The 24,620-nt window shown below is 43.3% G+C and overlaps 2 protein-coding genes across 3 annotated transcripts; one reads left to right on the top strand and one right to left on the bottom strand.

Moving 5' to 3' along the window:
• The first annotated feature begins 229 nt into the window (after window positions 1-229).
• TIFA (TRAF interacting protein with forkhead associated domain) lies at window positions 230-5,331 on the top strand. Its single transcript, XM_054172652.1, has 2 exons — window positions 230-357; window positions 3,987-5,331. Exon 2 carries the CDS (start codon window positions 4,004-4,006, stop codon window positions 4,565-4,567), a length of 564 nt encoding a protein of 187 aa, XP_054028627.1. The 5' UTR covers window positions 230-357; window positions 3,987-4,003; the 3' UTR covers window positions 4,568-5,331.
• A 2,268-nt stretch (window positions 5,332-7,599) lies between these two features.
• Window positions 7,600-24,184, bottom strand: AP1AR (adaptor related protein complex 1 associated regulatory protein). 2 transcript variants are annotated; one of them, XM_054172662.1, is made up of 10 exons: window positions 23,924-24,184; window positions 21,330-21,378; window positions 20,544-20,570; window positions 19,767-19,792; window positions 18,876-18,972; window positions 18,002-18,100; window positions 15,098-15,159; window positions 14,025-14,098; window positions 12,731-12,859; window positions 7,600-9,565 (listed from the first exon to the last, which is right to left on the bottom strand). In XM_054172662.1, the coding sequence occupies exons 1-10, from the start codon at window positions 23,998-24,000 to the stop codon at window positions 9,300-9,302; spliced, it is 906 nt and encodes a 301-aa protein (XP_054028637.1). In that variant the 5' UTR covers window positions 24,001-24,184; the 3' UTR covers window positions 7,600-9,299. The 2 variants fall into 2 exon arrangements, with proteins under 2 accessions (XP_054028637.1, XP_054028638.1); XM_054172663.1 differs by lacking the exon at window positions 18,002-18,100.
• Between the last annotated feature and the right edge of the window lie 436 nt (window positions 24,185-24,620).

Here is a 24,620-nt window from a genome sequence, read left to right as displayed (position 1 = left end):
AGATAAAGCTGAGGCTAACCTATGCATTTTTAAGTTCCCCCCCCAGTTTATTCACTATAATAAAAGGAAAGAAAGCTCAGCATACACGGGGAAACGCCGCCTCCGAGGCTACGCCAGCCCTTCCCGCCCTTTCCCCGGCCGCCCGCTCCCGCCCTCCCTCACAGCCACCCCCACGGGGAGGGCCCAGCGCCGCTACCGCCGGCCGCTCCGCACCTTTCCGCCAGCCGCCGCCGAGCTACCGAGGGTGAGAGGAGCCGGTAAAGCCGGTGGCAACAGAAGTTCGCTCCGTGCCAGCCGTCCAAGGCGGGACGGACGGCAGCCGGAGGCGGGGGGGCGCTCCCGCCTTCCTGCCTAAAGGTGAGGCGGTGCGCGGTTGGGAGCGGCGCGCGAGCGCCGAGGGGAGCTGGGGAGCTGCCGTCGCTGCCGTGCCGCAGCTGAGCTGCAGCGGGAGAGCGGGGTGGGGTGAGGTGGCCCTGCTTTGTGGGACACAGCTCGGGCACGTTCTCCAGCAAAGATGGTGTTTTCGGCAAAGCTCCGGCTGTTTGTCAGGGGGAGAGGTGCTGTTGCAGCCCTGCGTTCGCATGCTTAGGAAATTTACAAGTGGCTGCGTTTATGAATGGGGGAAAGGGAAGAATGGGCACTGCCTGCTTCAGCAGCGCCCACTGAAAGATCCAGCTGCTCCTACAGACCCTGCTATCCATGATTTGCATGTTTGCCACCTTGGGCATCTCCAGCTCAGCTCCCGAGTCCTGTGTTAAAGGTTTATTGAGGTTGGGGTGAACACTTCATGTAAATACTAGAAGAGCTTCTATCTGCTAGATATATCAGGCGGGAAAAAGACTTCAGAGAGCTCCTAACTGGGGAAGGAAACTTCCAATATTTAAATCCAAGCACAAGCTCCCAAGTTAGGAACTGACAGAAGTATATTTGCCTATGGACTGCTACCTGCAGCAACAAGCAGGACAAACCTGCCTGGGGATGAGCTGAGTTTGTGGTTGGAATCTCTTGCAGAGGGCAAAGGGTATGGCTAGTGAGCACAGCATGGCATGTTAGAGAGGCAAAAAGCCTTGTGGCATGTGCTTGAAAATCATATTCAGCAGTGCCCTGGCCTCACTTGAGTGTGGTTCAAAACGAAAGCTGTAGGTAGAAACTTGGAGCAGTTGAATAGTGTTAAATGCTCAAGTAGGAGCCCTGTGGTTCTCAACTTGTGTGTCCTTGTTTGTTACTACTCTGTCATTCTCCTCTAAAAGCACACACGAGATGATTTTTGGGAGAGGAAAGAGGTAACCTCATACCTTGAACCAAATTAAGGTACAGACAGCAATGCACCAGACTCCCTTAACAGTTGCAGGAGAAGTTTGAATGTAGCTATTGAAAGTTTCTTTCTCCAGTTTGGAGTTCTCTGAAGTCTTTTTCTCCAATACATCTAGTAAATAGAAACTCTTACAGTATTCACATGCAATGTGCAGTCCAACTTCAATAAACCTTCAAGACAGGACACAAGCTGAGCTGGGGTGCTTGAGGTGGAACACATACAGATCAGGTTGCCCAGGGATGAGGTTGAGGCCCTGTTCCTGAAGACATTCCAGATCAGACTCAATGTGGCCCTGGACAGCCTGGTATAGTTGGAGGTGTCCCTGCTGACTGCAGGGGGTGGGGTTAGACAAGACCTTTGAGGGTCCCTTCCAACCCAATGCAATCTGTGAATCCTGAATAGAGAATCAGGGTCTGTGGGAGTGCTGCTGAAGCAGTCAGTGGCCATTTTTCCCTTTCCCCCATTCATAAATGCAACCACTTTGTAAATTTCCTAAGCACATGAATAAACAGCTACAACAGCACCTCTCCTACTGATAAACAACATCAGTATAAACAAAATACCAAGGCTTTGCACTGATCTGATGCACACTCATATACACTGCAGATTTCTCAATACATATATAAATATTCCTCTATTTTGCCCAGTCCTGATGCATCTCAGAAATCAATTAAGGAAGACAGTAACTGAAGCAGACCGTGCTTTTAATTTGTAACCAGAATTTGTGGCAGAAAACAGTCTCTTGGCTGATCTGCAAAGTAAGTGGAAGGACTTGGTTTTCCCCTTTAACCAAAGCTGACCTCATATAACATATCACTTCCTCTTACCGGTGCAGAACAGCAAAAGGCAGAACTAAACGGAAACAGAGATGGTCCAGCCTCCTGCTCAGGGCTACTTCCAGCTCCCTAGAGTTCAGGCATACCAGGAGAAGGGATGGGTAGATAGATAACTGATGCAACCACTGCTTGGCTGAGAGCTGGCAAAGGAGTAATCTGCTGTCAGGGCATCATCTCTGTCTGCTTCTGTCAAAAGCACAGAGGGCATTTCCTCTGTGAGCTCTGAGAGCAACTTTCACTCCATTTCTCTAATCATCCAAGCTTGGTAGAGGCACTGTTGTAGCTTATTTCAACAAGCAGCTGAGGTTGCTCAACTACTGCCTCAGAATCGTTGCTGTTACTGCATTAAGGGTATAAAGAGGAGGAAATGTTGAAGTTTCATGCAAAGTGATGTGCTGATAGACACCCCACCATTCACCGTGCTGCTTGTTTATGTAGAGTGGTTCTAACCCATAAGCCAGGATACTCACCTGCAATGATGATTCATCTCATAAAACAAGCAGACTATAAATTGTGAGGTGCTCTTCAGCATCATTCACTGAATGAAGGCAGTGAGAAGGCTCAGGATTAGTGTATGAAATGAGAATTCATTGTCATCTAGAAGGAGAAACATGACAAATACCTGCAGTATGTGATGCCAGGTGAAGGGATGCTCATGTGTTGCTCTGGTGAGTAACTCGGAAGTCATTCTCTGCTTTCTGCTTTTTATTCCTTTAGACAAAGTTTCAGTGGAGAAAAATCCTGGCTTTCAGGTATAAGGGACCAGATGACCATGTTTCCTAAAGTGCCACACTGTCTTGCTGATACTCCATCTTTTGCATTCATTTTATATATTGTCACATCTATACATGCTTTTCTTTCACACACACTATTAATACATTTGCATTATCACTGCCTACTGTCAGACTGCATTTGTAAGTCAAAGGTCTCAAAACCACTCTGTGAAACAGAGCATGCAGGCTCAGATAATCTTGTGGTCACCCAACAAGCTTTAGCCAAGTGGTGTGTTCAACTCCCACTTCTTCACTCCAGTGGCTTTGTTGCATTTACTGTCAACCATTTTGCTATAGATTACACACAGCCACCTGGAATATTGTGTCCAGTTCTGGGCCCCTCAGTTCAAGAAGGACCTCAGGGAGCTGCTTGAAAGAGTCCAGTGCAGAGCCACAAAGATGCTGAAGGCAGTGGAACATCTCCCTGTGAGGACAGGCTGAGTCAGTAGGGGCTCTTTAGCTTCCAGCAGAGGAGCCTGAGGGCTGCCCTCATTCCTGTTGATCAAGATGTGCAGGGCAGTGTTGGGAGGACGAAGCCAGGCTCTGCTCAGGGATGTCCAGTGATAGGATCAGGGACAGTGGGTGTAAGCTGGAGCAGAGAAAGTCCCATGGGAACATAAGGAAAAACTTTTTCACTGTGAGGGTGCTGGAGCCCTGGAGCAGGCTGCCCAGAGAGGTCGCAGAGTCTCCTTCTCTGAAGACTTCCAAAACCTGCCTGGATACATTCCTGTGTGACCTGCCCTAGTTGATCTTGCTCTGGCAGGGGGATTGGAGTGGATGATCTTCTGACCCCTAGCATTCTGTGATACAGTAACATATGAAGTAATTTAATGCCACACCTAAGTAATTTTTTTGTGATACTACAGTTAGACATTGGAATCACCTCCCAGGAAGTGGTGGATTCCCCTACATTGGACAGTTTTCAGACTCAGCTTGACAGGCCCAGCTCATTTCAACTGCACTATTACCTGAAAGATTGGACCAGCTGATCCTTGAGGCCCATTCTGGCATTCTTTGATTCTATGATTTGATGCTTTGATTTTGTTCTTTCTTTCTCGGCAGTTCCAATTCTCTGCATCATGATCTGTCACGAAGAAGCTGACACTGAAGAAACAGTGACTTGTCTCCACCTGACCTTTTACCATCCTTGCCAAGAAGACAAGATGATGTTTCGGTGCTTGAACTTCTGTAAGCGAGAACAGGTCAGGGCAGATGAGGTGGCCAAGTTTGGCCGCGACTCCACCATCTGCCACTACAACCTGCTGGACGCCCGCGTTTCTCGCATTCAGTTCTCACTGCAGTTCTACAGGAAGCTCAACAGCTCAGAATCTTGTTTCGAGATAAAGAACATGAGCAAGAAAACAAAACTGATGGTGGACAAAACAGAGCTGGGGTACTTAAACAAAATTGACCTGCCCTGGAAGTGCATCATTTGTTTTGGGGACTACCAGATCTTAGCAGAGACTCAAGAAGGGGAGGCCGTGGATTATTTTGAGACTCACTTACACTTGGCTGCAGTGCCAATCTTGCAAGAAAGATGCCTGCCATCACTGCAGCCTATACCAGAGAATAGCTTTTCTTCTTCCTCCTTCTCCTCCCAAGGCAAAAACCCCATAGAGATTGATGAAAATGAGCCCTGCTAGCAGGGTGAAAGAGGCTGGATCAGATCTGGATCATCTGAAAACCATTCAGCTTTCATAATGGAAGGCTGTCGTCTCAGTCCACTGTTCTTGATAGTTCTCACCACTGCACAGCAGTCTTCCTTGATGTTCTCAGCAGAGCCATACCAGAACATGCTTTTTCAACAGAAACAGACTCTGGCCACTCTTCACCAGGGTATGCATGCTCTCTGGTCTCCACCATTTGCCTCATAAAACATGGGAGATGGAAGGTCACTCAAATCTCTGCAACAGACTCAATTCAAGAACTGTGCCCGCAGACTTTGGAGGTATATTTAACAAGCATTAATACAGAGCATGCAGAACAGTGTTCTAGCCTTTGGTTAACCAAGTATGGCCATAATACCTTGCTGCATTTGTTATACTTTGTGCTTTGCTTTGGACATGAAATTGCCAGCAGTATTTCCAGGCCTAGGCTGTAACTTCCTGATTTTGATGCACTTTAAGCCATTTTATGTTTTTATTAACTTTACAATAAGGTTTTTCTTCTATTTTTAGGTTTAATGAAGTTTTTATTGCAAGTTAACTATTTTTGTTTGTGAGTGTAACTAACCATGCCATGGTATGTAAAAACCCAGATTAGTTTTGTAATAAAAGCATTTGGTTGCCTAGTAAAGGTCTGCAACTACAATCTAAAAGCACTTACGGTGAATAAAAGTCTTTAGGACAATCTAGCCAAGAAATTTTCTCTGGCAGTGTTCTGATCTCAAAGTGGCATTGCTCCAAGATAAGACTAAAAGACTTTCAAGCAAGTTTTCTGCCTCTATCCCTTCTCCCCCCAAGCTCTCTTACAATGTTGTTTTCATTTAAGGATTCCTCAGGTTGTTTCAGTTAATTGTTTTCAACTACTTTGCTAGGGGCTCAGCTTGTCATCAGCACTTTCGTTCAGTATTTCACAGAGTGGCTCAGGTTAGAAGGAACCCTAGAAATCATCTACTCCAACCTCCCCTACTTAAAACACACTCTGGAAAGAATGAGAGCAGAGCACACATGAGAGTGAAAAAAAGAAGGAAACCATCATCTCCTAAACATCAGGATACATTTCAGCTTTAATCATGACAGGAAAACCAATTATAACTGGGGGAATGGCAGTGGAATTGCACAACATAACCCAAGATGATTAAGGCAAACAGCTGCAAGTGGAAGTCCTGGCAGAGGCACCGAAACTCTCATCCTTGCCAAAAATTCCTCATTCCCATGTTTTCCGCTCTTTGAACTAGGTTCCGACACTTCAGTCTTTGGCCTAGATGTGCACTTCAGCTGCTGCCTTGGCACAAATGCCTCCATCACACACCCAGCCCCTCAGCTTAACAAAACAAACCTGAGCAGGCATCTCCATGACACCATTAGCTGTTGGCTGCTTGCCTTTTGTATGCTTTTGATCTGAGTCCTCCTATCCTTTAGTGAGACAGAGCAACCAATAACTGCAAATGAAAAAGAGTAAGATGCAAATATTGATCATATTAATTGCTTACACTTTCTAGGCTAGTATCTAAAGAAAGTGACAACCTCAATCTCAAATTTTCAAGTGCAGTGTAGCAACAGGAATGTCTACAACCAGTATTTACCTGAGAAAAATCTTCTGTCTGGTCTGCAAAGTCCAGAGTGCTGCACTGCAGTGGATTCTGCATTCACCCTGGCCAGAGGGGCTCCATAGATCTAGAGCAAAGCATTGCTTAGGCACATTTCCAGGAACCTGAAGGAAATCTTGGTAATGAAAAAATGAAACTAGACCAAAGTAATGGTTTCCAAACACTATTTCAATAACTATATTTACCTGGGGTTTAAGAAGAGACTGGATGAGGCACTTGGTGCCATGGTTTAGTTGATTAGATGGTGTTGGGTTGGACTTGATGATCTCAAAGCTCTTTTCCAACCTGGTCAATTCTAATCTTCAAAATATGCATTAAAAATGCATCTTCTCCTAGGAGAATCCCATTACTGCATGGATTTGACCAGCAGAAATGAGTTTTGAGTGAAGAAGAGTTACAATATAAACATATCAGAACCTACTTTGTTCACCAGAAACAGATTCTGTTTGCCTCCCCTCACCCCAAGACTGTCAGTGATGTATTGTCAATGTAGTTGAGAGGAGCACTACACACACAGAGGCAGCCAAGATTTTGCCTAAGTTCTTGCTTGTCTCTGCTGTTCTAGTGTTCACAGTCATGGAATAAATGACAGAAAAGATGCAGACACTTCTATTTTGACCAAATACTCTGAACAGACTGCCCAAGTAGTCACATCAAATGATTTTTATATTCAACACTGGCTCAACTTCAGCCCACATACAGGTATGACTGGTATCCTAGAATGATTAAGGTTGGAAAAGACCTCTAAAATCAAGTCCAACCTTCTACCCATCACCTCCATGAGAAACATCTTGTTTCTGACAGAAGGGCTTTCAAGTTCCTCAAGTCTTCTGTTACCACAGCTTGTCAGTTTGCCTTCCAACAGGTCTCAAGAAAGGAGGCTATGGAATTCAGTCAGGACACAGCTTAAACCTTCCTTAGTTAGCTGATGCAGAGGTAGTTTTGGGTAACATTTTAACAATTCACATGTTTTCACTAGGTATGACCTGGCAGCCACAAAACCAGCCACAAGATGAAACACTGCCAAATCCAAGTCTGACTGAAAATTTTAATGCCTTTTAAATTTGTACAGGTACACATTTTACAGGAGCTGTTTATATAATCTTTCTAATCCCTAAGTTTCCACAAATATGGACCATAAATTCCTCGAGTCCCTCAGGGTGGTGCACTCAAAAAAAAAAAGCAAAGAATGCTGTTAACCCTGGCTACAGAACATGCCCATCATGGTAAAAGCCTCCAGCTGGAGTCAGCTTCCTTTTTCCTCAGTGCTTGTTCATTCTACACACAGGATTATCAGCTAGTTTAGTTCCTCAAAGCATGGTCAGGACAAGTCAACCTCATCTTCACTGGTCAGGAAAAAGTAGTGACCACTGCAGGGTACTTCAGTTTCAACAGGTTAAAAGAAAAAAAAGGTGTTATTTACATGTTGAGAAAGTTGCTTTCATTTCCATAGGAATATCATACAAATAAACATTCAGGAGAAGTTGCACAGTTTATGCCAAACCCAAAATATACATTTGATGTGTACAAATGTTTAAAGCTTCTTACAGGCATTGCAAACATAATTACAGTAAAACATTTGCTGGGACACAGCTACAATTTTAAGTTAGGAACTGGAATGTTACCAGCAAGATTTAGCTACCCATTACTGTTGGTATTTGTACCTATTTGACCCCAGTCTGTGGTGTTTTCAAGAGGACCACACTGTAGTGAGCCTCAGATGGTCTAAAACTGACACAACTTACACCAACAAATTGAGTTCTTGTGATGATGCAGATCTACTCCTTCACACTGTGTTGCTTCTACTCCACAATGAAAGTTACACCTCCATTCCTCTTGTTTCAGGGAAAAACAAGACAGCTACACAAAAAACCAGTACATCAGAATGGCTTTACTGAAAGTTTGGGGACAGCTTGAGATCTACAAGTGGTTTACACATTCTCTTCAGTCATCTCCTTCTAAGAAGTATCACCTGCATTAAAAACCAGGGGAGATCACAGGATACAGGGTACCAGATTTGCAGTGACTGAACACCTCCTGGGATTTCCCTCCACATTAGCAGTATGAACTATCCAGTTTAGAGGCACAAAACCCAAAAAGCTTGAGCACTTCAACATGCTGGTTTGTACCCTGAAGTTTAGGGTTTTTCCCTTTTAAAATGCAGATTACAGGAGTTCAGGTTTTAGGTTCTTGGGATTTTTTCCCCACCCCAGCAGAAGAGCAATCAGCCCTTCCCCAGTTTGCTCAGAGAATGTTGCTTTCCAAATGTTTCCAGTTGAGCTGACTTATTACAAGTTTTCCCCAATTAAAGAATTTTAAGGAGTGTGTAGTAACAGATGTTGGTCTGTTCAGAGGGGCATGGACATCAAAACTTTGGTCCTCCCAGTTCTCTCCTAGATACTGGTTAAAATGTCCAGTTTGACACAAAGGATTTTTATAGTTGGTTTCCTATCTAGCACACACTAAGTCTGGCATATTATACAAGACAGTATTTTACCTAACCCAATGATTTCTGTTGTGTTTATTGAAGTTAGCTGTGCTTAGCATAGAGACAAAAAAGAAATGGGAAGAGGACAACACAAGGCTAGGAAGACTTTAAGCTAGGCAGGGAAAAACTGCAGCTTGCCAAGTGTGAGATTTATCTTGAAGCTGGCTAAGCACACCCTCTAAAGAACCAGTCAAAGCACAGGATGGAAATAAAACTCTTAAAATTCTTTTCTTATATTCAAGTATTTGATAAATGATGTCAGACTGAGATAAATGTTAGGCCAAAGATGCATCTTAAAACCAAACCCAGTAAAAAGGTCCCAGAAAAGGCTCGTTAAAATATAGGTAAATGTCAGGCTATGAAGCTTCAATTAGTGCAGATCATTTTACATTAAACCCAGAAATATACACAATAAAACCATTCCAGTTTTCATAAAAGTTTAGAAGGTAGATGATAAAATTGCACTTAATTCTGAAGGAATTCAGGGAGCAAGTCATTCCCATTCCCTGCTGATCAATTCCTACGTAAAAAGGGAACCGGGTTATAAAAGAGCGAATCAGCTTTGTACATTCTACTTCACTTTTCACCATTTGGTCCCAGAGAAGGAAGGGCTCCACTATCTGTCCTGGTGGCCAGAGTCAGCTCTCCTGCTCTCAGATGCAGAGAGATCCAACACAGGGTTGACGAACCCGGCGTACTCGGAGTTGCCGTTGTCGTCCATCTCGGCGCTGACGAAGTCGTTCTCCCACTCCAGCCCGTTGGAGTCATCCGAGGCTGAGGCTGCATTACTCCCAGTCTTCTTGCTAGTAAATTTCAGGGCTGCCCGGAGTATATCCTCCTCTGTTTTGGAGCGTTCCCTCATGGGAATCATCCTGTTCATGCCTGCAACGAGGAGAGACACCGCTTTGGAGGGAAGCAGCTTTGTGTTAGAACATCAGAAGAAACAAGGAGCCTCTGGCAAATCTGGTAATTTGACTCCTCAGCAGCAGCAGCTTTCTTCTGCCGGTGGTGCTCACATTAGGTGTTCAGGAAATGTGTGGACATGGCAACTGGGCACATGGATTAATGTCCTTAATGTCTTTTAAGGTCCCTTTCAATCTAAACTACTCTGTGATTGTGTGATTCCAGGACTGAAGTCAGTGTTTATATGGGACTCACTGTTAGGAGGAGTCCCAAGACCCATAGTGAAATGAGCTTGGGGTCTGAAATTATTCCAGCCCACCCATTTAGAGTCTACTATTATTTATCTTGGTAGAGTTTGTGGATGCTAATCTCTTAACTTCTTTTTCATAGTAAAACATCAAGCCCTACTTGGCCTCTATCCTTATGGATGTTCCATGGCCCTGATCATACCCTGCCATTCTCTCCATGTCATTAGATACAAACTTGAACATAGAAGGTTTCACCTCAAGAGGAGAAACCTCTACAGTGAGGGTGATGGAGCACGGGCCAGGCTGCCCAAGGGGGTTGTAGAGTCCTTTCTCTGAAGACTTTCAAAACCTGCCTGGATACATTCCTGTGTGGAGTACCCTAGGTGATCCTGCTTTTGACAGGGGGGTTGGACTCGGTCTCTGCAGGTCACTTCCAACCTCTAACATTCTGTGATACTGTGATTAATGGCCACAATGGTCTTGGGTTGATGGCTGGGCTTCATCTTAGAGGTCTTTTCCAATCAAAACAATTCTATGATTAAACCACAGTCTGCAGTCAGTTTTGGCCCAGTTGAAACCCAGCCACCAGTGGCAATGATTTACAGAGTTCTAAGGAAGACACCACAGTGAAGCAACTCCCTAGCAATGTTTCTGCCTCCTAGATATGCAGCTTGCTGCCTTCCATTATGGACATGTTAATATTAGAAGACTTCTGGTGCAGTGCTATTTCCATAGAAGCTGAATGCCTGGGGAATCCTGTGCTGCTCTTGTAATTTAATCACAAAGATGAAACATTTTAAAGAGCAGGTAAATTTTAGATAGGTATTGGGTGCATTTGCTCAGGAAAGGTCTTCAGTTTGAAAAGGTTTCTTTGATTTCACACAAAGTAAGGCCAAACATCAAAGACTGCAGAAAGACTTCAGAGATGCTATCTTTGTCAGCGTGGTGTATGACAACACTCCCAGCACACACAGTAACTCCACCTCCTATCCCCAGTAGTCAACCCCATCAAGGAGGTTGTTTTAACACCCCTAAGTTGGGCCAGATCTACCAAAAATACCTCCAGGCCCTTGCACCACTGACTAGCACTTCTTTCAGATGACCACATTCCTTCCTTGCAGCCATGACAACAAGTTGTTCTCAAGCACAAGCAATCTTCCATGGGTTATGTTACCATCTCTTCTCTTCAGATTTGAGGTTACCAGGGAGAAGAAATACACTGCCTCTTAAAAATCACTCCCCTTTGAAGGGCACAAGCCAGTAGGAGCCAGAACCAGAATGACACAATGAGTGTTCCTATTTACTCACCTCAAAACTAGATGAAATCTAAGTCAGTATGACAGTGATATGAGAACAATGAAGAGCAAAACATCACAGGTTGTTAATTCTAAATGTAATTAATTTCCCAACAAGGATAATAGAAAGCCATGTTCAACAAGAACCTCAACCAGTCAACTGAGCAAGGCAATTCTGCATGCAGAAAAAGACTAAATCTTGGTCATATCTGGCATTCAGTAGTTATCTAGAAAGATAGTACATAAGAGTGGGAGGACAACTCAATCTGCATAAGCAGCAGAGAATGCAATGTTCCCATTTCTTAAGGACAGTGTAAATATAGAGTTCCTAGAACACTGTTTCTGCACTGGTGCTAGTTACTCTCAGTGTAAAATCCAGTGCACTTCAACAGACATGATCCTGCTCTAGCTTCAGCTCCTCTAGAATGCCAATAGTTTTTGCACACACCAGATGAAAAAAAAAAGATGATGCTGCTGGGTACTTCTGGTGAAATCTGTGAAAGTTAGAATGGGCTTCTGAACTATTGCTCTTGACAGCACTAAACACTGAAGCCACACACAGATTGTCAAAAGCAGCCTATTAAAGCAAAATAAAATTGCTATCCATTGGACGAAAGAAATCTTAGGTTATGTTTGGTGAGCTTCTCCTGAGCCAAGGCCTCAACATTTTGGAGTAGCGTTGAAAGTAGAAGCTTTTGCAGATTTAAAGAGAACAGCAAAAAAGAAATCAATCTGTAACAGCAGCACTCAGGATAGTTGGGATACTCTCCTGAAATGACAGACCTAATTTTCCAGCATAAGTTATAATAAAAGGAATTAGGGTTTAAGGAAACATTGCTGCTTGGTCAGAGATTCCTGCCCAGCTTCCAGCATGTTAAAGCAAAGAGCAAGCTGCCTTCTGCTGCATGCTCACAAGAGGGCGCCAGTTCTTTACCATTGGCTTTGGTGTGAGCTTAGGTCAGTTCCACAAAATGCAGGAGAAAACATCTGGGGAAGGATCCAGGGAAGTTAATTCATTCAGACAAATAACTGCATTTATCAAAACAAGCCATTTTCCATGTCAAAAAATAGTTGACACTTTAATCCTTGAATGGCTCAGGTTGGAAGGGACCTAGGAGGTCATCTGCTCCAATCTCCCCCCTTTATGGGCAGAGACACCTCTCAAGTAAAATCAGCTGCTCAAGGCCTCATCCAACCTGGCCTTGAACATCTCCCAGGAAAAGAGGCATCCACAACCTCCCTAGGCAACCTGTTCCAGAGTCTCACCACCTTTGTACTGAAGAACTTCCTCCTAAGATCCCTTCTAACCCTGTTCTCCCTCAGCTTCAAATCATTCCCTTGTCCTGCCTCTAGACACCTTGACAAAAAGTCCCTCTGCAGCTTTCCTGTAGGATCCCTTCAGCTATTGGAAGGCAGCTCTAAGGTCCCACTGGAGTCTTCTCCAGGATGAACAACCCCATTCATTACAGAACTGACAGAAATCCATCACAATTCAGTTTGAAACCACTTTAGAAAATGACAGGTTCACAACCAAGACAGTTTACACAGTCAGCATTTTTAACTGGGAAGCTCAGAATGAACCTGACTGGCAGGTTAAATACCTTCTTCATCCTCCCACTCCAGATCTAATGAAGTGCTGTCATCGTTCCCACTGGTCGATTTTGTTTTGGTCATTAAGTCACAACTGCTCTCTGTGTTGGGTGTCAGCACTGTAGCATCAGATGAAAGCCCTGTATTTGGAAAAAAAAAGAAGAAAGTAAGTACTTTTAATGTGTTAATAGGAGTTTGTGGTTCCATATGCAAAATTAACTTACAAAGAAAATCTGTATTGTGCTTTGTGGCCTTTAGAGCTCAGGAACATTTGAAAAAGCACTTCATGCATCACATCAGAGACGATACAGCAGCTTTTAAACAGTCAACATCCATAAGAGGTCATTTAACAATACAGTCTGATTAAGATTATAGAGGGAATTACTAAGCTGGAAGCTTGATTTGTGTGAAGACTTTCAAAAATAAACCAAACCCCAAAACCAATCCTTGCCCCAAGAGCCCCCAGACTACAGGCAGCACTCCTTAAGAATTATCACCAGTCCTCCAACCTCATAGTTACTATCACATATAAATAAAACTTAGGGATTGGAGGTTATAAAATCATTTTCCTCTAAACTGAGTGGAATTTTTAAATGCAGGCAGCCAAATCCTCTCCTGTGCCTCATCAGGAAAAAAAAGAGTTAACCATTAGCAAAATAATTAGAATCCTACTAGGAGGTGATTAAATAAGCCACACAGTTGCATCTTTAATGCACAGTCAGGTTTTAGAAGAGAAGTTCACTGCCTTGATGTTGCCTCCACAAAGATGGTTGAGGAGCCTTAGTAAAACAAAATCCATGCCCAAGGCTTGGCTGCTTACAGGATTTGCTTTGAGGACTGGAATGGCTGCAGCACAAGTGGGATGTACTGTGGTTTTCAAGCACTTGAAGCACCATGAGTTAGAAATGCAAAGTTTCTAAACCACAGAATTGTTTTGGTTGGAAAAGGCCTCTGAGATCATCTAGTCCAATCTTCAACCCAACCCCACCACAGCCATTAAACCATGTCCCCAAGTGCCATGGCCACAGGTTTCTGAGCACCTCCAGGGATGGGGACTCCACCACCTCCCTGGGCAGCCTGTTCCAACCCTTGACCACTCCTGCAGCAAGGAAATTTTTCCTCATCTCCAACCTAACCCTCCCCTGGCACAATTTCAGGCCATTTCCTCTCATCCTGACACCTGAAACTAGAGAGAAGAGACCAACCCGCACCTAAATAAATGATGTTTATGCAGAAAAAGAAACAGCACTCTGTGCTCCTCAGACACTTAAGTTTAAAGACATGGATAAAACAAGGAAGACTTACTACTACTTCTAAAAGCTTCATACTGGAATTTTGCATTTCTTAAGAAAGCATCAAGATCTTCCTCTGCCACAGAGCTGTAAGAACAATGCACTGGTTTTAGCTTTAGAAGCCTCTAAGGATGCTGCAAAAGATATGTTAATTCACCCCCCCACACCCAGGTCTGTGCTACAAAGCATATATACCTTTTACTAAAATCTTTATTAAATGACCTACAAAAGGCCTTTCCCAGTTCTCCTCATCACATTCTCTCAGCCTGAGCTTCTGCTCAAGTTTCAGTAGTATTTTCAGTCAAAAATTAATTAGCTTCTGTCACAAAACAATCCTTCCCCTCTCATCCTTTGTCCCTTAAGATAATGCCTCCTTGATTTTCAATTCCTTTAATGAATTGAAGTCCCCCTAGTGCAGTCCTTTCTTTTTAAAAGCTGGCTAGTCCCTACACATGCCATAAAACCTTGGGTTTTACACCTCCTTTTTTAACCACTCCCCCAGCTAAAAGTCTCTCCTATTTCTCTTCCACTCAAAATTTGATTTGAGAGCTTCTAACCTCTACCCTTTCACAGTTAATTAGTTGGAGGGTTGCTTGTGGGGGTATTTCCCCCCCAACACTGAACACAGAAGGTGGGAATGAAAAGAATGAAATGAAAGATACTAATGAAGTAACAGGCAGGTTGGAAGAGAGCTTTGAGATCCTTGAGTCCAACCTGTTGGATGATAGGTTGGACTCTGTGATCTCAAAGGTCTCTTCCAACCTGGTTAATTGTATTCTATTCTATACAAACTATTCAATTCTCCATTTAATTAGTGTGTATTTTTCATTGGGCATCTCAAAGAGGGTTCTGAGTAACAGATGTTTGTATAGTAACCAAGATTTTCCATATCTGAATCATAAATGTTTTTATATCAATCAATATTTCCCATATAAACACAGGTTTTGCCTTCAGTAACCCTTTGGTTAGAAATGCTGCACAGGGAAGGTTTGAAAAACATGGATTTGGTAGGGTTTTTTTTGTGAGGAGGAGATGAGGAACAGGAGTGAAAAAATCATGAGTCTTGATTAAAGTTTTACATCTTACCTCTGATATTCTCCATTGTTAACAGCATGTGCTCTCTGGGTTATCCTTTGCTGTCTACGTTGCTAGCAAAAGAAGTAAATGGTTGAAAAAGCTGAATGCAGTCAGAGCAATCTACTCAACACACTAAACATTCCCCCAGCTGTGACATGAGAAGATGCACTGTCCTGGTCCTCAGAGCAGTCTAAGGACAACTCAGCAAGAGACTGACTTTCACTCAAATAAAGATCAAGTTTTGTGCTGCTGAAGGGCTCATGACATGTAACTGCTGTTGTTTATAAGCTCAGAAATCTCTCCATGTAAAAGCTAGCTTTGTGAGTAGAGTTCTCAATGTTTCAACATGTATCATGCACCAAAAAAGCATCAACTGGTGCAAAACATGACCACCACCTCAGTCATGGCTGCATCTGTCCTCCAGTATCTTCTCTTAAGCCACAAGTATTTTCTATACACAACTGACCCTTGGCTTATGTTTGATTTGGGTTGCTCTGTGCACAAGAACAGTCAGCCCATGATTCATAAAGTAAAGGATTTCCTAGCTGTATCCCTATACAAAGCCACCCTCCCTTCTCCTCTGGTTGTCTGCAGCAGCACTAAGTGCTTCATTCATATTAATAAAAGCTTTGGTGCCTTCCTGAGCCAAAAGCATTAATACCTCTACACTCTTAAGGTAGAAAGCATTCATGGTGTCACTATCAAAAACAGAATGAAAAATGCAAGACACAAGCCCTAAATGCATTTCTTCTGTGCTTAGGAGGACTACAGATGTTGTCATGGAAGTAGGGTTCTGCTTTAGTTTGGGGGATTAAACAACTTGAAGTTGTCTCAAATTTCTTTTCCCTGCCTTGGAGAAATTAAGAGCATAAATAGGGCACAGCAACAATGGGATTAAGGGCAAATCAGTTACGAAGCAATAATTGTTCACTGATTATGACCAAGTAAGGTAAAAATTAATGAGCTAGTTTTATAGACAAGTCTGGTGTATCTAGCTACTCAATCTTCTGAAAAAGAATATTACCTATTTTCAACCTTAATGGAGCTGCCCTTGCAGAAGAAATGCAGGAGTACATAACCTAGAATTTTTAATGTCAACTTCAGCTCCTTCTAAGAATTGCTCTTCGCTGGGTAGTCTTGTCAGATAATTGCACTGGATCAGACAGCATTATTCAATCCCAGCATGATAATGGCTTTGTTTTTTTGGCACACTTTCAGTCTCTGGTGTTTTAAATAAGCATCAAAAGATTGAAGCCAGTACAGAAATGGGAAGTGTAGGAGCAGAAGCATCACCTAATGGTGGTTAGAGATGAGAAGAATTAATATGCAGGGGAAAAAAGAGACAGAAACTTGGCACCAACATAGTTAACAAGTCTGTGAAAATCAATTACTGACTTGGGCAGTTCTTTCCTTTCCAGATGCATATGCCCACATAATATCCAATTTAAATTACCCACCCATTTTGCCAGGTCACAGACATCTAGCACTCTGAGTTCCAGGATACACATCTCTTCAAATTCTCTGCTGTTACAGGCCCTGACATTTAGTAGGGCAACATCAGCAATGAGTTTAAAGGATGCAGAACTCCCAGTGAAAAGCCATTTTCTCCTTTAGAAGACATCTGCCCAAACAGCAAAGTTGAGTTATGGATTCCAAATAGCTTCTGGTTTATTTAGAAAGGTTAAATGCTTGATGCATATCTACACAAAAAACACTTCCTTAGAAATCCTTATGGGTTTGGGGAGAGGCTGTTTGTAAAGGAGGTTAAGTGGAACTCATTTCATGAGAGGAGGAAATTAAAGTCTTTATAATGCATTCATTCTATCTCACTTCCTAAGATGTGCATATTAAAAATACTGAAAGACATGAAAAATAGAACTTCTTGTCCATGCATTCATTCCATCTTACTTCCTAAGATGTGCATATTAAAAATACTGAAAGACATGAAAAAAATAGAACTTCTTGTCCAGAACTTCTACAAAACCCAAAGCAAGCCATAAAAGAATCTATTTTTGCTGACTTTACATAGACCAAATGTGTTAAAATAAACCAAGGGGGGAAAAGAAGCAGCCAGCTAAAAAGGTCAGAAAGAATTAACCCTCCCATATCAAACAGCAAGAAGACTGAAAGAGAAATGTGAAATGAGACCTATACTTAGCAGCACGAATATTAGATGAAAACTCCCATCCCCATCAGTCTGGAAAGGAGCATTTCCATTCACTCTGGAATACAGACAAGATCTCCCCTGTATCTACTCTTAGATTTCAGACTTCTTCAATTAGCCTTAATCTGAACTTCTGGGCATTTACTTCAAGCTGAAGACACATCCCATGTTTGGTGGCACAAAATGATTAAAAAACCTCAGATTGGAAGGGCATTCAGGAGGTCACCTAGTACAACCCTCCTGCTCCAGGCAGGCTCACCAGTAAGTTCAGATGACTTAGAAACATTTATCTTCATGTTAAGACAAACCAGAGATAAGGAACAGGTACATAAACATACAAAGTACATTTTTACAAGTCTAAATGTCACGATTTGTGCTTCATCTCAAGTTTTCTCACTAGAAAGGCAGAATTTACTTTAAAGACCAGTAAACTTCTATAGAATGGAAGAAGCCTGTTAAAGTAATTATAGATTGAAAGCACACACCCCTTATTCAAGATTTATGCTTAGCAACATAAGCTGCTTGCATCTCTTATTCAATATTTATATTTAGCACCATAAGCTGTTTCAAGCAATTCTGGTAATTTTCAGCTCTACTTCCAAAATCATGGCGTTTTCTCTACTGGAATGTACAAGCCAAAGCCATTTCCTCATTACATTTCCTTAGATGTAAAAGATATCAGGGAAGTCTACATACAAAGAATGACAGAACAGAAGCTCTGATATATATTGGGGTCTTTTTCCCCTCACCTCCAAGAGCTTTTTCTGCTTTGCTGCCCTGGCTGCTTCACGTTGTGCAGCATATAAAGCCTCCTCTTCTATTCTTAACTTCTCCTCTTGTAAGGCTAACTGTATATGAACAAAACAGTAATGGTTAACAAAAGCAGAACCTATCTATCTTCCTAGCAATATAGCCATAAATACAATAAAACAAAAGAACTACTAGAAAACAAAAAGAAAATAAAAAGGTTCTATAGCTATAAACATTTTGTGCTTCATTAATTCAATCTAGCAGTTTCCCCTCCCAAAAAACCCCCAAACATCCCAAGAAATGTAGATTATTAAACATTATCCTATTGAACAAACATCATTATTAGTGATTTGGTCTAAAGGCCTCTTGCATTTTAGTGTGAACTGCACAGCCAGACTCAAAATTTATTTTCAGTTGCATATTTCATTGGGACTTGAAAGTCCTTCAAGTTTTGTGTTGTTTCCTACACCATATTCCACTGACTGCTGGAACACTAAGACAAAATGACAAATTGCAGGGGTTTCACCCTCAAGAAAAGCTTGGGGGAGGGGGGGAATAAAAGGAGCACAGGAGTTGAATCAAGTACAGTCCCCATTTTGCCTTTCCTCAAAAAGAAAAGTAAATTCAGCAGATCTCAGGCAGGCAGTCTGTTCATTTTACTTTTTCAGCTAAGAAGCTATTAAAAAGCACTCTCTGATGAACCCAGTGTCATACAGCAAGCTCTGTGTATCTTGAACAGGAAAAAAATGCCAACTGATGAACAAAACCCCACTGTTCCACTGATGGGAATGGAATCTCCTCGTGTTCATGGTTGATTTTAATTACTTTCAATGAAATATTATCTGACTCTTACCAGTCCTCCTAACTGCTTACCTCTGACTGAAGTTTCAGATCAACAACTCTCTGCTTTTCAGCAATGGAGTCATAATGTCTTTCTTTCAAGTCAGCAATTTCTTCCTCAGTCAGAGGTCTAAAAGCATGGGAGAAACACAGAAAGCCTCCATCTATTATTTAGGCATGACAACACTAAGTTTCACTTCAACACATCCAGATAGTCTGTCTCCACTGGCCCTTTAATGCAAATTCAACAAACTGTGCTTTGGGCCTGCTGCTCCTGAGAGCAGAGTTCCAAAGTTCCAGTTTACTCAGGACAACTCTGCCACTCCTTACTCTTACAAAGCATTTTTTTTGTCCCTTCACAGAGAGCACATTTGCAAAACAAGGCTTCATAAACATGTTTTTGTCCCTTCATAGAAAGCACATCTGTAAAACAAGGGTTTATGAGCAATTTTTTGTACCTTCATAGAAAGCACACCTGCAAAACAAGGTTTTATAAGCACCTCTTTTTGTACTTTCATAGAGAGCACAGTTGCAAAACAAGGTTTGATCAGCATTTTTTGCACCTTCATAGAAAGCATACTTGCAAAGCAAGGTTTGATAAGGTTTGGTATATGCCAGTTTCTTCTCCTTACAGAAATATTAGCATGCTCAGAAAAAAAGAGAAAAAATCACTGCACTAACACCTGTGCAACTTTAAATGCAGATCTTGGGAGCAAGAAAAAAGATTCTCTTTGCTATACATTTTGTCTGGTACAGGTGGGCTGTCAACTATTCTGTTTTGACATGGTTAAGCATTGAGGTTACTTTGACATGCATTCTCTCCAGCTATCTGACAACTTAAAGACAGACAGGATTTTGACAGAAGCTTTGAAAAATTTAATAGTCACAGAGGGAAGAAAAGTTCCTGAATCTCAAAGGTCTTACCTGTGATTGCTTCCTGGGCTTTCCCCCTGTTAAAAACAAACAAAACAAAACCAAATCACCCATGAGTCTGAGAATCCAAATCAAATCCATTTTAAGATGGGAAAGAAAATCCTATGAGATAGGTTTCTCCCATATATTGGCTTTACAATTAGGGGGAAAAGTCCTCCTTTTAATATGGAATTAAAAAACAATAAATCTTGTTGTGCAATAAACTGAGGTAGCTAAGTAAAGTAAAGAAGTACTTCCATCTGAAAATAGGTACTGCAGTGGTGAGTTTCAGGAACCAAAGTGTTAAACACAGGGCAGGGTACTGAAAATGTGGTGTGTCCCCCACTCCTCATCAAGCTGAATTCAATTTATCAAGAGTAAAGTTTCAAGGCCAACTTCTTTTTTTTCTTAAGCATGGTTCAGCCAGTTTATCCAAAACTGGAAAGACAGAACACTCCCAAAGCAAAGCAACCCAGGTCCACTTCTGTTCTCTGACAGAGAGTTACACCAGGAACAAGTTCTCTAAGTCTTACACACATTCATTTCTTCCCCTCCTTTTTCCTCCCTAACATCTATCATGCTCTCTTCCTGAAAGGATTATGTCCCACACTCCCCCCAACCAGACTCTCCCAAAGTCTTAAATATTCACTTCTGGAGCAGGCAGAACTCAAAGTACAAGAACCCTGCAATTTCTGTCTACATCATGGCATGAAGTGGGAGGAAGTTGCACATCTTGGAACCATTTAAGGGTAGTACTGGCAGGTTTCACCCCATGATCCAGGTACCTACCTCATCACTTTCCACCAGGTTCTCAAACTGTAAAGAAAAAGCAAATAACCTTTAGTGACACATTATACTGAATTGCAAAGACATACAAACATGATTACATCTTTAATCTGTCTTGTACAAACTACTCCAGGGATAACAGTGGGACATCAACACTGTTTCTGAAAGCTCCTACTTGCAGAGAGAAGATTAGAGTAGGACCCATCTCCATAGATTAGGACCCATCTCCTTAGGCTTTTACTTAAACATTATATTCTCCTAAGAGTCAAAATTAAAAACATATTTCATGTGTCTCACTACAGCTTCTGTGAGAGCCCTGATAAAAATGAAATCTCATTAGTCAAAAAGCAAGCAAGAATACATGAATCATTCTGAGCTGCATAAATTCATCCAGCAGAAGTTCAGCTACCACAGACACCCAAAGCAAATGGAAATTCTCCACACTGTTCTCAGAAGAGTCAGCCTGCATGCAGTGAAATACTGCAAGAATCCTATGGACCTGGACATCAACATCAGCAGAACATGAGTAACAATTTGGGAGGAGACAACAACCATTAGGGAGGAGGACAGAACATTGTTTTCTACCCTATTTCTGCTGCTGCAGGAACAAACTCTCTTACAGCTGGAACCTATGCACCAAAACAGATTTCCACCACCACCCAGTGCAGCAACAGTTTGGAATAACCCAGATTTCAGTGTAAATAAACTGCAAAAGCATAAAAGGCACTGTTAGAATGCAGCTTTCCCCACTCCTTTTGTTTTTAAATCACTGCAAGTATAAGCACTCACCTCTATAGTGTAGTGTTCTCCTGTTGAACATGTTCTGAAATACTTTGACCTGGAAAGATAAGTCTGTAGTTACACTACAGAATAGTCTTCAAGCCATGGCAGAAGGAAAACATGCCTGAAAGCATTCTAGAAGCTATTTACAATTAGTAAGTATAATATAAAGTAAATCTTCATGTATTAAACACATTTATTTGTTGCCCTGTGCTTTGCATCACTGCTAGAGGCAGAAAGAGGCCAAAGAATGTAAGCATCTGTAGAACTAGATGAAAGACCAACACCCTCAACTGAGAAGAAATCGCTCATCAGGATGTTAAGACTCATGATGTAAAGCTATTTAGCATGTTCTGCAATACCTTCAGGATACTGTAAATAAAAAACCACACTATTCCAGGCAGTAGCTGTTGATCATCATGACACTCATCTCTTTCATACAATGGTTTAGGTTGAAAGGAACCCGAAAGATCATCCAGTTCCATCTCCCTGCCGTGGGCAGACACCTCCCACTAAGCTCAGGTTGCTCAAGGCCTCACCCAGAATTGCCTGGAACACCTCCAGGGAGGGGATATCCACAGCCTCCCTGGGCAACATGTGCCAGTGTCTCACAACTGTTACTGTAAAGAATTTCTTCCTAATCTCCAGTCTAAATCTGCCCTGCTCAAGCTTCAATCCCTTCCCTCTCATCCTAACACTACAAGCCCTTGTAAAAAGTCCCTTTCCAGCTTTGTCCCAGGCTCCCTTCAGGTCCTGGAAGGCTGCTCTAAGGTCTCCCTGAAGCCTTTCCTAGTAGAGCATCTTGTACAACGTCAGTGCTAAACAATACATTTTGCTGTGACAGCTTGGCACAGCCAGAGGATTGAAGCTTAGAGAAAAACATCTAAAGAGAAGTCAAGACAACACTTTTAACTACAAAATTATTGACAGTAATTTTATACAGGGCATCAGTCTCCTCCTTGATTCTTTAACTACCTTAACACTGTCCTCTAGAAAAATAACACAGTATTAAGTTACCTGAGCACATGTTTACCTAGCAAAAGAGGTTTGGCTGTCACCCAAAAGAACACTCAGATGCACACTGGCACTTCACTACAACATCCATTTCATTGAACTGTTGGGGAAACTGGAGTTTCCAGTTGCAAGTGCTGACTGCTATCAGGAATAAACCCAGAGCCTCAGGCATTTCTGTGCTTGTACAAAAGCTCCTTCTGTACTTCCAACCAACACCTACTTCTGCTGTACTAAAAATCAACACCCCAGCCAAAGTGTGAATGACTTTAATCCTATTTTATCTCCATCATATTTTCCTTTGGAAGTCAGTCAGGAGATGTCTCCCAGTGCTCACAAATCAGTTAAAAGTAATTGAGGGGGGAAAAATAAAAGCCCAAAGAGACTCCCCACAGCCAAAGCAATAATCTACAGGGTAAGTAGAAGTTTCTGAAGATTTACTATCATTACATTTGACTGCTAAAAAAGTTTATTAGCCTATGAGTGGAGACTCAGCAAAACACAGATGAAGCAAGAACCTTACAGGTACTACCTATTTTCGTCAGTAAGAGCAACAAAAACTTAAGGGCCAACTGTTCAGGCATTTCAGATGTTCTCAGGGAGTTCTGACAACACAAGCAGGCATCCTCTACATACACTCTCCTGGTCCTTCACCCATTTCTCTTAAAAGCATTCCTAGGAGCTCTTCAGGACAAGCAGAACATCAGATGCATCTGATAGGAGGCCATGAGTTTGCAGTGTGTTAAATGCTCAGTGTATCCATCTGGCATGACTTCAATCCTAATGTATCAGTCAACAATAACTGTTAAGCATCAAACACTGGTAAAGCACACAGAATAAAACCAAGTCCTTTTGGGTATGCATCTTATCCACAAACTGAGCATTGCAGGACAAAACACAGATGACATATTTATAAGATATGTGAACGTTTATTCAGATGATTGTGTCTCTCATCTTTATAGGAGTCACCCTATGCCCCAACAGTCGCAGCCACTGACTCAGAGAACACCAGATCATATCCCAGATTTGGTGGGTTTCCAGCTTTGCACAAACACAGCAGCCTGCACGGCTTTCGGCAGCTGACTTGAACAATCTTCCTCTGGAAAAACAGCCGCGGGAGAGGACTAAGGGGTAAGCACATCCCTAGTGACAGTTAACCGAAGCCATCTCTGGAAACGTGTCACCATCAGCCCTGCAAACTGCACTGAGCTGAGCAACCCTTCAGCCTCATTTCATCATCCGGAGATACCAAAGCAGCCGCTCCGCGTTGCCTTCTCTCCTGCCTTCAACCCACCCGCGGGGACCGACCGGGTCCACCCAGACCCTGACCCACTGCCCCTCCTGCCCCGCCGGCCCCTGCCTGTTGGGCCCACATCGAGGCACTGCTGCGTTACCTGTCACGCACCTCCTACCCCAAGGTATCCCAGTCCCGCCGCCAAAGCCCTCGGCGGGAAACTGGAACCGGCCGCTTCAGGGCCCTCCATCCCGGCCGCTTCTCACCTTCCCGAGGAGGAGGAGGGAAGGCGGAGCCGGGCGGGCCCAGCACCTCCCCGCCCCGGGGAGGAGAAGGGGTATCCGCGCTGCCCGCTTACCCTCCGCCCCGCTGGAGCCGGCCGGCTTCCCTCCGGAAGAAGAGCCCGCAGCACCACTGCGCCCAGCAGTTCCCCATCGCATCCTGGGCAGCGGCTCCTCCTCCCTTCGGGCGGGCTCAAACCGCCGCCGCCGCCGCCGCCGCTGCTGCCATCACGGGCGGCAAAGAGAAAGAGGCGGGCGGTGAGACCGGGCGGCGACGGCGGGGTGCCCCACGGAACAAAGGGCCGGGCGGCGGCTCCGCGCACTCCGCCTCATGGCCGCGGCCGCTGCGCAGGGGCGGACGCCGCCAGCCCCGCGCGCCAGCCCCGCCCTGCCGGCTGCGGCCCTGCCCCTTCCCGCGCGCTATGGCGGAGGGGGAGGCGGCCGCCTGAAACCCCTCCAGACCTCCTTAAACAGCCCCAAACCGCCTCAAACAGCTCCAGACCTCCTTAAACAGTCCCCCAAACCTCCTCACACGGCTCCAAACCTCCTTAAACAGCCCCAAACCGCGAACCTCCTTGAAAGAGCTCCAAACCTCCTTAAAGAGCTCCAAACCTCTTCAAACCACCTTAAACCACCCCAAGCTTCTTCAAACCTCCTCAAACCACCCCAAACATCTTCAAACCTCTTTAAACTGCCCCAAACCTACTCAAACTGCCCCAAGCCTCCTGGAGCTGTTCAAGAAGCTGCAGGTGTGGCATTTCAGGATGTAGTTTA

Source organism: Dryobates pubescens, chromosome 24, assembly GCF_014839835.1.
Source record: "Dryobates pubescens isolate bDryPub1 chromosome 24, bDryPub1.pri, whole genome shotgun sequence".
Taxonomy (NCBI): Eukaryota; Metazoa; Chordata; class Aves; order Piciformes; family Picidae; genus Dryobates; species Dryobates pubescens.
This window is presented reverse-complemented; position numbering and strand designations above follow the sequence as displayed.

Excerpts from the sequence above, each read along its gene's own strand:
- TIFA (XM_054172652.1), top strand. The coding sequence starts at position 4,004 with ATGATCTGTCACGAAGAAGCTGACACTGAAGAAACAGTGACTTGTCTC.
- AP1AR (XM_054172662.1), bottom strand. The coding sequence starts at position 24,000 with ATGGGGAACTGCTGGGCGCAGTGGTGCTGCGGGCTCTTCTTCCGGAGG. Across the intron at positions 20,571-21,329 it reads GAGAACACTACACTATAGAG|TTTGAGAACCTGGTGGAAAG; the intron begins GTGAGTGCTTAT and ends TTTTCTTTACAG. Across the intron at positions 9,566-12,730 it reads GGAGTGGGAGGATGAAGAAG|GCATGAACAGGATGATTCCC; the intron begins GTATTTAACCTG and ends TCCTCGTTGCAG.